Here is a 13,030-nt window from a genome sequence, read left to right as displayed (position 1 = left end):
CTGTGACACTAATTATGTAGTTTATCTTACTAAAGGCCCTTGTGGGCTCCTCTACGTAGGCGAGACAACTCAGGCCATAAGAGATAGGATAAGTAAGCACAAATCTACCATCAGATGTAAGAATTTACTTCTCCCTTTGCCCTACCATTTCCACACAGACAGACATAGTGTTACACAATTAAAATTCCAGGTCATCGAACATGTCCCAATCCCTAGACATAGCGGTGACCGAATTAGGATACTAAAACGAAGGGAATCGTATTGGATTCATGAGTTACAAACATTGGCCCCCAACGGATTGAATAGGGATTATGATCTATTGTCTATTATGGGACACCATTATAAAATGGTAATTATGCCTATTTTGTAAACTGCTCTCTTTTTTTTTTTTTTTTATAGAGGGCTATAAGGTGATGTATACCCAGATGTAGGAACACAACATTTCCTATCATTGCATGGCTGATATTGTAAATATAAATATTAATACTGTTTCTCTCCATTTTAGAGTCGTCTCTACTGATTTCAAATTGGTTATCTCCACGTGTCATGTCCGTCTGGACCTCACTGTATCACTATCCTCACCCAACTGCAAATTTTAGTAGTGGTATTAGTATTTTGGTTCTCCTTTTATCACACCCGACTGTACAATGACTACAGTCATTGCAAAAAGTTTAGAGAATGACACAAATATTAATTTTTACAAAGTCTACTGCTTCATTTTTTCTAATGGCAATTTGCATATACTCCAGAATGTTATAAAGAGTGATCAGCTTAACAGCAATTACTTGCAAAGTCAACATTTGCCTAGAAAATTTAACTTTATCCCCCAAAACATATTTCAACATCATTGCAGCCCTGCCTTAAAAGGACCAGCTAACAGTTTCAGTGATTGCTCCATTAACACAGGTGTGGGTGTTGATGAGGACAGGGCTGGAGATCAATCTGTCATGATTAAGGAAGAATGACACCACTGGACACTTTAAAAGGAGGCTGGTGCTTGGAATCATTGTTTCTCTTCTGTTAACCATGGTTATCTCTAAAGAAACACGTGCAGTCATCATTGCACTGCACAAAAATGGCCTAACAGGGAAGAGTATCGCACCTAGAAAGACTGCACCTCAGTCAACAATCTATCGCATTATCAAGAACTTCAAGGAGAGAGGTTCCCTTGTTGCCAAAAAGGCTCCAGGGCGCCCAAGAAAGACCAGCAAGCACCAGGACCGTCTCTTAAAAGTGTTTCAGCTGCGGGATTGGGCTACCAGCAGCGCAGAGCTTGCTCAGGTATGGCAGCAGGCAGGTGTAAGTGCATCTGCACGCACTGTGAGGCAGAGACTCTTGGAGCAAGGCCTGGTCTCAAGGAGGGCAGCAAAGAAGCCACTTCTCTCCAGAAAAACATCATGGACATACTGATATTCTGCAAGAGGTACAGGGAGTGGACTGCTGAGGACTGGGGTAAAGTCATTTTCTCTGATGAATCCCTTTTCGATTGTTTGGGACATCTGGAAAACGGCTTATTCGGAGAAGACCAGGTGAGCGCTACCACCAGTCTTGTCTCATGCCAACTGTCAAGCATCCTGAAACCATTCATGTGTGGGGTTGCTTCTCAGCCAAGGGAATGGGCTCTCTCTCAGTCTTGCCTAAAAACACAGCCATGAATAAAGAATGGTACCAGAATGTTCTCCAAGAGCAACTTCTCCCAACCGTCCAAGAGCAGTTTGGCGGTCAACAATGCCTTTTTCAACATGATGGCGCACCTTGCCATAAAGCAAAGGTGATAACTAAATGGCTCAGGGAACAAAACAGATTTTGGGACCATGGCCTGGAAACTCCCCAGATCTTAATCCCATTGAGAACTTGTGGTCAATCATCAAGAGACGGGTGGACAAACAAAAACCTTCAAATTCAGACAAAATAAAAGCATTGATTTTGCAAGAATGGACCGCCATCAGTCAGGATTTGATCCAGAAGTTGATTGAGAGCATGCCAGGGAGAATTGCTGAGGTCCTGAAGAAGTGTCAACACTGCAAATATTGACTTGCTGCATTAACTCATTCTAACTGTCAGATTTTTTTTTATCATATACAGAAATATAATTGCTATCATATTATGAGTAACAAAAGGTTATATTGACAAACAAAAACCAGAGGGCAGCAGATCATGTGAAAATATAATATTTGTGTCATTCTCTAAACTTTTGGCCATGACTGTAGAGTGACAATGGTAGTTTATTTCCCTAAGGGATATATATTCATCCCTCATTCCACCGCTTGTAAGCTCTTTCCTCCCTATATATCCTGGTAAATCTGGTTTTTAACTAGGTGTATATATATATATATCTATATCTAGTTTAATGGCTTATATGAGACACTTAAGTGCATCACGGTTATCAGTCAGTTCCGTCATGGAGCTCATTAGCTCCTCCCAGCCTTCACACATGACATATGCTCATTCATCCTATTGGAGCACAATAGCTATCTGCCTTTGCAGTTTAAGACGGCACGCGAGTTGATTGACAGATTTAGCCGAGCACTTCCGGTTTTCCAGTTATGGTTAGCGCGGGCTTAGTCCCGCCACCATGTCATTTATACTTGCCGGTTAAGGCAAACGGGGCTATCGAAAGAGCGGCGGACACCGCGTTTAGCCCAGCACACCCGATATATAAATTTACATGGTAAGCGTTCCTTTAAGTAGCCCGCCTTTAGCTACCGGGCACTGCTACCGTTATTTTACTATCTAATACGTTTCTTCTCATTTTCAGCCTCATATGGGCCTTTGACCACCGTGCTTCACACAGACAGCACCAACAGATAGATCTTCACACATAATTATATGGGTCTTACTTACAGCCATTTTCTGATCCTTGTGAATATTATTGTTTCAGGCAAACTGCTTCAACACTCCAAAGAAATGCATTTTTACTCAGTCTCATCAAGGGAACATACTTTCTATTAAGCGCATCCAATATTATTCCTAGTTGATTTACCAGGTATATATTTATCCACTGCCATCTACCATTTTTTCACCTTCTTTTACGCTCCACAGCTCATTATTTCATGTCTTTCTATAATATAGCACAGCACGCCTCAGTGTTAGCTGGAAGCACAGCATACACCTGCACTATACCCTAAAGCAGGTACAATCATAGTATCACTTTTTCTATAGGATTATCACCATTGTATAACAATATTCTGAAACCACTTGGTTTACCTCATTATAGGAAACCACATAAAAACTTCTTTCGTGGACTTATATTTTGTCATTGTACCGTGACAGCAGTCGGGTAAGTCTTTTTTCACCAATTACACAACTCATCTTCTCCACTTGGTTTTCCTGACACATGGTTATTATATGTTTTGTAATATATTCTCTATGAAATTGTTCAATGTATTTTTCTGAAATTTGTATCATATGACAGATATTGACTGGATAACATATGTTTGGCATTTTTGTATTTATCATGAGGACTTATGACTTCACGTTTCTGTATTTATTCCACATCTGTTATAGTAGACTGACGAAGGCCGATTGTAGGCCGAAACGTCTTCTAGGACTGCATATAAATAAAAATCACATTTATAAAGGATCATTCAGTTGAGTGCCAAGTTACTTTATTATTCACTTGGGTCTGGGTAACCTACTTGTGCACCTTGTGGTAGTGCCACGCTATACTTGACACTATACTTCTAGACAGAACACACAGTTTTCGTCAAAATGTATTCCCATCTTACTAAGGGATGGCAAACCGTTTAGATATGCCATCACCAAATGATTGCCAGTAAACCACCTTTCCAGGATCCCTTTCCATTTCCTCTGCACAGCAGCACTCCTGACTCAGTCATCTGAAAGGAGCCACCATGAATTTGGTGCCAGAAAAGCACCCATCTAAGCTGAAAAATTGAAGGGGAAAGAAAACCAAAGAACACTTGTGGCCTCTTCATTTGGAGAACCAGCTGGGTTCCCCTGGGTCGAGTGATAAGTTAAGGCATATCTTAATGGCCCAACTTTGAGGTGGGCTTACAACTTTAAGAAAGTTGTCTACTACCCCGACAACCCCTTCTTAAGCCACACGTTCCCCCCTTGTAAAATGACGTCTATACTTGCCTCAAGTGCCGTTCGAGCAGTGTCAGCATCGGCTCTCTGGGATAGTGATTACGTCACGTGATCCCAATGGCCAATCAGCACGGGATTCACTCTCCCAGTGTTAGCATAAATCAGACATCCAGAGGAAGTGAGAAAGGACGCACCCCTCTTACTCCCTCCAGATGTATAAAACACATCCAAAGGCGGCGAGTTGAGTGAATCCAGCTCTGACTGGCTGCAGTGATTGCATGACAATGTGATGTGATCCCTGGGAAAACCAGTGCAGATAGCTCTGGAAGGGTGCCAACACCAGAGGGATGCATAAGTGTTATTTTACAAGGGGGGAAACCGGGATTGAGAATGGGTTGTCCAAGTAGTGTCCAATTGTGGTCAATAGACCAATGTACATATACTCAAGTATAGTATGCAGTAATGAATGTTTGTTACTAATATCAGTAGTAAAGGAGACTGTATTTCCTGCCTTTTATTCCCCGCTATACAATGCAATGTACAGAATTTAAAACCCCTCCAATTTTGAGAACAGAATTTTTTAAAAATTAGTAAATTGCCAATTTTACATAGGACTTGAGACAACCCCTTTAAAAAGGTAGGAAATAAACACTGCAGTTACATTAATAGCCAAAACTTACGTGGCATTTTTGTGTTTGTCATCATCAGAAAGTGTACCACTCTTCACCAAGTCATAGTTAATACTGCCAGGTTGGATGGCATCGATCAGATCCACTACAGGAAGACTAGTGCTGATCGACTTGTCCTGAAGAAGGTAAATAAAATAGAGTAAATAGATGATCTACAAACAAAATGCAGACATCAAAGTGGGAGTTATGTAAAAATAGCTTTTATCCTTTCAGTTAAGAGGATTCAAAATGGGACAAAAGGTGGATTTTAATGAAGCGAGGCTGGAGAATCAGGGTCGTTTTGCTCCTGAATAGTTTAAAAATCACAGAAAAAAAAAAGGCAGAAATGCTTACCTGCCCAAGCCTCCAAACAAATGCACAGGATGCAGTGGACCCATTTAAAGATGGCGACAAAATAGGTGCAGCAATACCGATGAGACAATCACTCTCAACCTACTAGGTTGCCTTTTTCTGTGATTTTTAAAAATTTTGGGGGTACTTTTAAGTCCTCTTTTTGTGTCGGTGAGTTCCTCAAGGGTTTAATGTCCATTATTAAATTTATCAGAATCTCACAGAATATATACTCGCTAACAAGATATAATTTGGAATGTCTAGTGCCTAGCTTTAGGCATCATAGGTGGGGCCGAACAGAGTAACCCTAATAAGCCGCCTATTAGTCAAATATACCATCAAGAGAGAAAGTGACTAGGGACGAACTAAAAGCACAATAAAAACCATACGAGTAGAGCAAGGATATATGAACGTTACCTTAAAGTTCTGAATAGAGGAGCTCTTGCCAGCGTCTGCCAAAGATCTGTTCACCCAATTGACAATGATATCATCATTAACTTTCTGTCCATCTCCAAGGTCCTCCAGGACATTGAGCGTATACCTAGTGAAATATCGTGGAAAAGTTTGCTTAACTCCTTCACTACCAAGGGTGGTTTGCACGTTAACTCCCGGCCAATTTTTACAATTCTGACCACTGTCCCTTTATGAGGTAATAACTCTGAAACGCTTCCATGGATCCCGGTGATTCTGACATCGTTTTCTCGTGACATATTGTACTTCATGTTAGTGGTAAAATTTCACTTGCGTTTATTTGTGAAAAAAATGGAAATTTGGCGAAAATTTTTAAAATTTCGCAATTTTCCAACTTTGAATATTTCTGCCCTTAAATCACAGAGATACGGCACACAAAAAACTTGATAAATAACATTTCCCACATGTTTACTTTACATCAGCACAATTTTGGAACCCAAATTTTTTTTGTTAGGAAGTTATAAGGGTTAAAAGTTGACCAGCGATTTATCATTTTTGCAACACCATTTTATTTTTACGGACATCACATCACATTTGAAGCCACTTTGAGGGGTCTATATGATAGAAAATACCCAAAAGTGACACCAATCTAAAAACTGAACCCCTTAAGGTGCTCAAAACCACATTCAAGAAGTTTATTAACCCTTCAGGTGCGTCACAGGAATTTTTGATTAAAAAAAAAAAAAAAATGAACATTTAACTTTTTTGCACAAAAAAAAAAATACTTAAGGTTCAATTTTTTTTATTTTACCAAGGGTAACAGGAGAAATTGGACTGGAAAAGTTATTGTGCAATTTGTCCTGAGTACGCCGATACCTGATATGTGAGGGGGAACCACTGTTTCGGCGCATGGCAGAGCTCAGAATGGAAGGAACGCCGTTTAACTTTTTCAATGCAAAATTGGCTGGAATTCAGATCGGACGCCATGTCACGTTTGGAGAGCCCCTGATATACCTAAACAGTGGAAACCCCCCACAAGTGACCCCATCTTGGAAACTAGACCCCCCAAGGAACTTAATCTACAGTAGATATGTGGTAAGAACTTTGAACCCACAAGGGCTTCACAGAAGTTTATAATGTACAGCGGTACAATTAAATCATATGTTTTCCACAAAAATGATCTCTTCACCCCCAATTTTTATTTTCCCAAGGGTAACAGGACCCTAAAAGTTATTGTGCAATTTGTTCTGAGTACGCTGATACCCCATATGTGGGTGTAAACGACTATTTGGGCGCATGGCAGAGCTCGGAAGGGAAGCAGCACCATTTGACGTTTTTGGGTGGAATCGAGATCGGACACCATGTCGCGTTTGGAGAGCCCCTGATGCACCAAAACAGTGGAAACCCCCCACAAGTGATCCCATTTTGCAAACTAGACCCCCTAAGGAACTTATCTAGATGTGTGGTGAGCACTTTGAAAAAATAAATAAAAAAAAATTGTATTTTTTCAACAAATATGATCTTTTAGTCTTTTTTTTTTATTTTCCCAAGGGTAACAGGAGAAATTGGACCCCAAAAGTTGTCCAATTTGTCTTGAGTACACAGATACCCCATATGTGGGAGAAAACTACTGTATGGGCACACGTCGGGGCTCGGAAGGGAAGTAGTGACGTTTTGGAATGCAGACTTTGATGGAATGGTCTACGGGTGTCATATTGCCTTTGGAGAGCCACTAATGTACCAAAACAGCGGAAACCCCCCCACAAATGACACCATTTTGGAAACTAGACCCACTAAGGAACTTATCTAGATGTGTGGTGAGCACTTTGAACCCAAGTGCTTCACAGAAGTTTATAACGCCCGGGAGTGAAAAAAAAACATAACATTTTTTTTCCACAAAAATGATATTTTTGCCCCCAAATTTTTATTTTTCTAATGGTAACAGGAGAAATTGGACCCCAAAAGTTGTTTTGCAATTTGTCCTGAGTAGGCCGATACCCCATATGTGGGGGTAAAACACTGTGAGCGCATGGCAGAGCTTGGAAGGGAAGGAGCACAATTTGACTTTTTCAACGCAGAATTGGCTGGAATTGAGATCAGACACCATGTCGCATTGAGAGCACCTGATGTGCCTAAACAGTGAAACCCCCCCAATTATGACTCCAACCCTAACCCCAACACACCTGTAACCCCAATCTCAGCCCTAGCGGGAAAATGGAAATAAATACATTTTCTTTTAATTTTATTATTTTTCAACTAAGGGGGGGTTGATATACTATTTATGGTGGTTTTTATTTTTGGCAGCTGTCACACGCTAAAAGACGCTTTCTTTTGTAAAAATAGTTTTTGCATCACCACATATTGAGGCCTATAATTTTTCCATATTTTGACCCACCGAGTCATGTGAGGTCTTTTTTGCAGGACGAGTTGACGTTTTTATTGGTATCATTTCTGGGCACGTGACATCTTTTGATCGCTTTTTATTCCGATATTTGGGACGCAGAATGAACAAAAACCAGCGTTTCATGAATTTCTTTTGGGGGGTGCGTTGACACCGTTCCGCGTGCGGTAAAATTGATAAAGCGGTTTTATTCTTCAGGTCATTACGGTTACACCGATACCTCATTTAGGTCTTTTTTGTGTTTTGGCGCTTTTATGCAATGAAAACAATTTTATATACAAAATAATTATTTTTGTATTACTTAAATCTGCGAGCTATAACTTTTGTATTTTTTTTTACTGATGCTGTATGGTGGCTCGTTTTTTGCGGGACAAGATGACTTTCAGCGGTAGCATGGATATTTATATGCGTCTTTCATCGCGCGTTATTGCACTTTGTTCGGCGGTATGATAAAAAAACGAAGCAAAAAATAATTTATTTTAATTTTTAAGGGGTTCGCTAAAGGGGTTAACTAATGGGACAGTTTTATAGGGCGGGTCGTTACGGACGCGGCTATACCAAAAATGTGTGCTTTTATTGTTTTTTTTTCATTTCCAAAAAATGAATTAGGGAATATTTTTTTTTTTTTTTTAATTTAAGCGATTTTTTAAAAAATTTTACACTTTTTTTTTTAACTTTATTACATGGTCCCAGGGGGGACATAACTGTCCTGTGACAGATCGCTGATCTGTCACAGGCATAGACGCAGACTTCCTCATGCCTGCGCTTAGCAGGCACTGAGGAAGTCAGCTCCCTGCAGGCCCCCCGAAGGTCCCCGTCGCCATTTTGGATCCGGGGACCTGCAGGGAAAGAGACGCCCGCAGCAGCACTGCACATTGCGCTGCTGTGGGGGGGGCTCAGGGAAGTACGGTGGGAGCCCCCTCCCTGCCGATGCTTCCCTTTAACCCCAGGTACACCGCAATCGTGTTTGATCGCGGAGTGCAAGGGGTTAACTTGTCGGGGGCGGTCTGTGACCGCCCCTGACACATTGTGTCGGGTGTCAGCTGTGATAATCAGGGCGCCACGTGGGCGCCGCTGATCGCTATGACGTAATATTCCGTCCATGGGAATTAGGGCCCAGGTCACATGGACGGAATATTACGTCCAATGTAGGAAAGGGGAAAAAAAAAAAAGAAAAAAAAAAAGTATTTTTTTTAAAAGTGACATTGAAATTGTGGTGGTATGAAGAAATGAGATTGAAAACTCTTTTAGTTGGGCAATGCATAGATCAGGGTTATCAGATTTGATAATGATCACTGGATATTGCACATCCAATTGGAAGAGTGCTTAAAGTGGGGTGCCACAAGGGTCTGTCAAGGCCCCAGTGATCAACATTTTAATAAATGATCTAGATAAGAGAACTGAAGGTAAATTAATCAAATTTGCTGACGATGCAAAGCTAGGAGGGATAGCTAACACTAGAGAAGATGAGAAAGGAGTCAGAAGGATCTAGATAAGCTTGAACAATGGGCTGCTACTAATAGAATGGTATTTAGAGAGAAATGCAAGATTCTACATCTAGGCCAAACAATATTAAAATTACATCTACAGAAAGGAAGGAATAGAACTAAGCAACAACACGTGGAAAAAGAGTTGGGTATACTAATAGATCACAGACTGCAAGAGTCAGTGTGATGAGGCAGCTAAAAAAGACAAACAGCTCTAGGATGTATTAAGAGAAGGATAGAGTCTAGATCTTGTGAAGTAATTACCCCTCCTTCCCACTCCTACTTGGTCAGGCCGCATCTGGAATAATGTGTCCAGTTCTGGGCACCATATTTTAAAAAAAGATCGAAAAACTGGAGCAAGTTCAGAGAAAAGGTAGCAGGATAGTGAGCAGACTGAAAACTATATACTACGAAGAATGGTGGAAGCATCTGGGAATGTTTATCTTGCCAAAAAGAAGTCTAAGAGGAGACTTAATAGTCTACAAATATCTGAAAAGATGTCGCAATGTAGAGGGATCAGCATTCTCATTTGCACATGGAAACATGAGAAGAAATGGAATAAAAATGAAAGGGGGAAGATACAGATTAGATATTAGAAAAACTTTTTGACAGTGATCGTGATCAATGAGTGGAATAGGCTGAAATGTGAGGTGGCGAGTTCTCCTTCAATGGAAGTCTTCAAACAGAGGCTGGACAGAAATCTGTCTGAGATGGTTTAGTGAATCCTGCATTGAGCAGGGGGGTTGAACATGATGACCCTGGAGGTCCCCTTCCAACTCTAACATTCTATGAATCTCGCATATAATCTGAAAGAAACAAGTGTACAATTTTCCACCAGTGCCACCAGAGTAACTAAACAGTACACTGAAATCTGTCACTCACACTGGTGGATGTGACATGTGTATGCATTAAGGGCCTGTCACACTAAGATATCGCTAGCAATATCGCTATAACTTGTGACGTTATAGCGATATTGCTAGCGATATCGCTATGTGTGATACTTACCTCCGCCCCGCTCCCCCGCTGGTTATCGCTGATCGCGCGAGAACGTCCAGGACTGTTTCTCGTCGTCAGCTTCCTGCGGCGCTTCCTGCTGTGACGACGAGCGACGCGTGGAGCCGGGCGGGAGGATGCAGGATCGCCTCGTCTGACAGGTAAGTAGCGACCCCCGTCCCCAGCGATGTCGCTGGTGAGATCTGCCAGTGTGACAGCTCACTAGCGACCACTTAGCGATGTACCAGCGATCCTGACCGCGTCATATCGCTGGTCGGGATCGCTGGTACATCGCTAAGTGTGACAGTACCGTAACACAGACACTGATTAAAAGATAGGTGTCCCAAACAAGGGAAAGGCTCGCGCTCACCTTCTCATCAACTGCCAAACTAAGGCAAGGGTCAGAGTTTCATTGCCATCGTTCAGGTCCTGCCCACCAATGCCCACCAGGGAGAATTTGGCAGTATTTTTTCCCAGGTCCACTGCGTAATTACAGTTCTCTAACTAGAAAAACAAAGAAAAACCGTTAAAATTAAATTGGTGGTGGACACCATCAAAATGAATGCTATACTTTGCTTTTACTTACTTTTTTCATGTTTGCCCCAAGTTTGGGATATGGAGGTTTGTTTACTTTGCTCCAGTCTACTGGCACTTTAATCTTTTCATACAGCTGTAGAATTACTAGGGCATCTTGTAGGTCACTGAAAAAAAAAAAAAAAAAAAAAAAAAAAAAAAAAAAAAAAAAAAAAGAGAAAAATTAGTTGCAGCATTGTGCCATTATTTTAGAATTTTTTTTGTTTCCTCCCAAGGAGTCGTATCCTTCTATTTATTTGTGCATTGGAGAGGCTGGACATCCACTGGCTTCTTGTAAGAAAACACTGCAAAATTTGATTCATACTGACATCTCTATGTCACATTTCATGAGTCCCTGGTTTACTCATTTTTGACCACTTGGTCTTTTTTTCATAACAAACCCATTTGCACTTTAGTCTGTAGACAACAAATGTAGCTCTATGTATAGTACAGACCAAAAGTTTGGACACACCTTCTCAAAGAGATCTCTTTATTTTCATGACTATGAAAATTATAGATTCACTCTGAAGGCATCAAAACTATGAATTACCACATGTGGAATTATATAATTAACAAAAAAGTGTGAAACTGAAAATATGTCTTATATTCTAGGTTCTTCAAAGTAGCCACCTTTTGCTTTGATTACTGCTTTGCACACTCTTGGCATTCTCTTGTTGAGCTTCAAGAGGTAGTCACCGGAAATGGTTTTCACTTCATAGGTGTGCCCTGTCTGGTTTAATAAGTGGGATTTCTTGCCTTATAAATGGAGTTGGGACCATCAGTTGTGTGGTGCAGAAGTCTGGTGGATACAATAGACTGTTTTTTGTATTATGGCAAGAAAAAAGCAGCTAAGTAAAGAAAAACGAGTGGCCATCATTACTTTAAGAAATGAAGGTCAGTCAGTCCGAAAAATTGGGAAAACTTTTAAAGTGTCCCCAAGTGCAGTGGCAAAAACCTTCAAGCGCTACAAAGAACCTGGCTCACATGAGGACCGCCCCAGGAAAGGAAGACCAAGAGTCACCTCTGCTGCGGAGGACAAGTTCATCCGAGTCACCAGCCTCAGAAATCACAGATTAACAGCAGCTCCGATTAGAGACCAGGCCAATGCCACACAGAGTTCTAGCAGCAGACACATCTCTACAAAAACTGTTAGGCTGTGTTCACACACAGCGTTTTTTTAGCGGTTTTTACTATAAAACCGCTAAAAATAAGCTGCACAGTCATTTCTATGCATTTTGCACTGTGTGTGCACATTGATGCGTTTTTTTACTGCGAAAAAACCGCATTGCGGTAAAAACCGCAGCATGCACATTAATTTTGCATTTTTTTCCGCGGTTTAGGCTTCTCCCATGCTTTTAGAAACCGCTGCGGTAAAAACGCATCAAAAATGCATCAAAACCGTGCAAAAAACGCACAAAAACCGCCGCGGAAAAATAGGTGCGGTTTCTGGGAAGGGATTCAGGTTTTTGTGCAGAAATTTTCTGCAACGTGTGCACATACCCTAAAGAGGAGACTTTGTGCAGCAGGCCTTCATGGTAAAATAGCTGCTAGGAAACCACTGCTAAGGAAAGGCAACAAGCAGAAGAGACTTGTCTGGGCTAAAGAACACAAGGAATGGACATTAGACCAATGGAAATCTGTGCTTTGGTCTGATGAGTCCAAATTTGAGATCTTTGGTTCCAACCACCGTGTCTTTGTGCGACGCAGAAAAGGTGAACGGATGGACTCTACATGCCTGGTTCCCACCGTGAAGCATGGAAGAGGTGGTGTGATGGTGTGGGGGTGCTTTGCTAGTGACACTGTTGGGGATTTATTCAAAATTGAAGGCATACTGAACCAGCATGGCTAACCACAGCATCTTGCAGCGGCACGCTATTTAATCCGGTTTGCATTTAGTTAGACCATCATTTATTTTTCAACAGGACAATGATCCCAAACACCTCCAGGCTGTGTAATTGCTATTTTACCAAGGAGGAGAGTGATGGGATGCTACACCAGATGACCTGGCCTCCACAGTCTCCAGACCTGAACCCAATCGAGATGGTTTGGGGTGAGGTGGACCGCAGAGTGAAGGCAACAAGTGCTAAGCATCTCTG

At 41.3% G+C, this 13,030-nt stretch overlaps 2 protein-coding genes across 4 annotated transcripts in view; both read right to left on the bottom strand.

Moving 5' to 3' along the window:
- Positions 1-13,030, bottom strand: part of LOC141048082 (plastin-3) — a 133,200-nt gene that overhangs the window by 10,880 nt on the left and 109,290 nt on the right. For all 3 annotated transcript variants that reach the window (XM_073543461.1, XM_073543463.1, XM_073543462.1), the window contains 4 exons: positions 10,948-11,062; positions 10,732-10,865; positions 5,487-5,610; positions 4,731-4,855 (listed from right to left, as the gene is read on the bottom strand). In XM_073543461.1, the coding sequence (XP_073399562.1) occupies positions 4,731-4,855; positions 5,487-5,610; positions 10,732-10,865; positions 10,948-11,062 (498 nt within the window). The remainder of the gene's footprint in view (positions 1-4,730; positions 4,856-5,486; positions 5,611-10,731; positions 10,866-10,947; positions 11,063-13,030) is intronic.
- Positions 1-13,030, bottom strand: part of LOC141048083 (plastin-3-like) — a 320,243-nt gene that overhangs the window by 197,954 nt on the left and 109,259 nt on the right. The gene's annotated exons all lie outside the window — the stretch shown is intronic.

This window comes from Dendrobates tinctorius, unplaced genomic scaffold (assembly GCF_039654945.1).
Source record: "Dendrobates tinctorius isolate UK_male_01 unplaced genomic scaffold, ASM3965494v1 ptg000133l, whole genome shotgun sequence".
NCBI lineage: Eukaryota > Metazoa > Chordata > Amphibia > Anura > Dendrobatidae > Dendrobates > Dendrobates tinctorius.
Note: the sequence above shows the minus strand (reverse complement) of the source record. Positions and strands in the feature narration are given on the sequence as shown.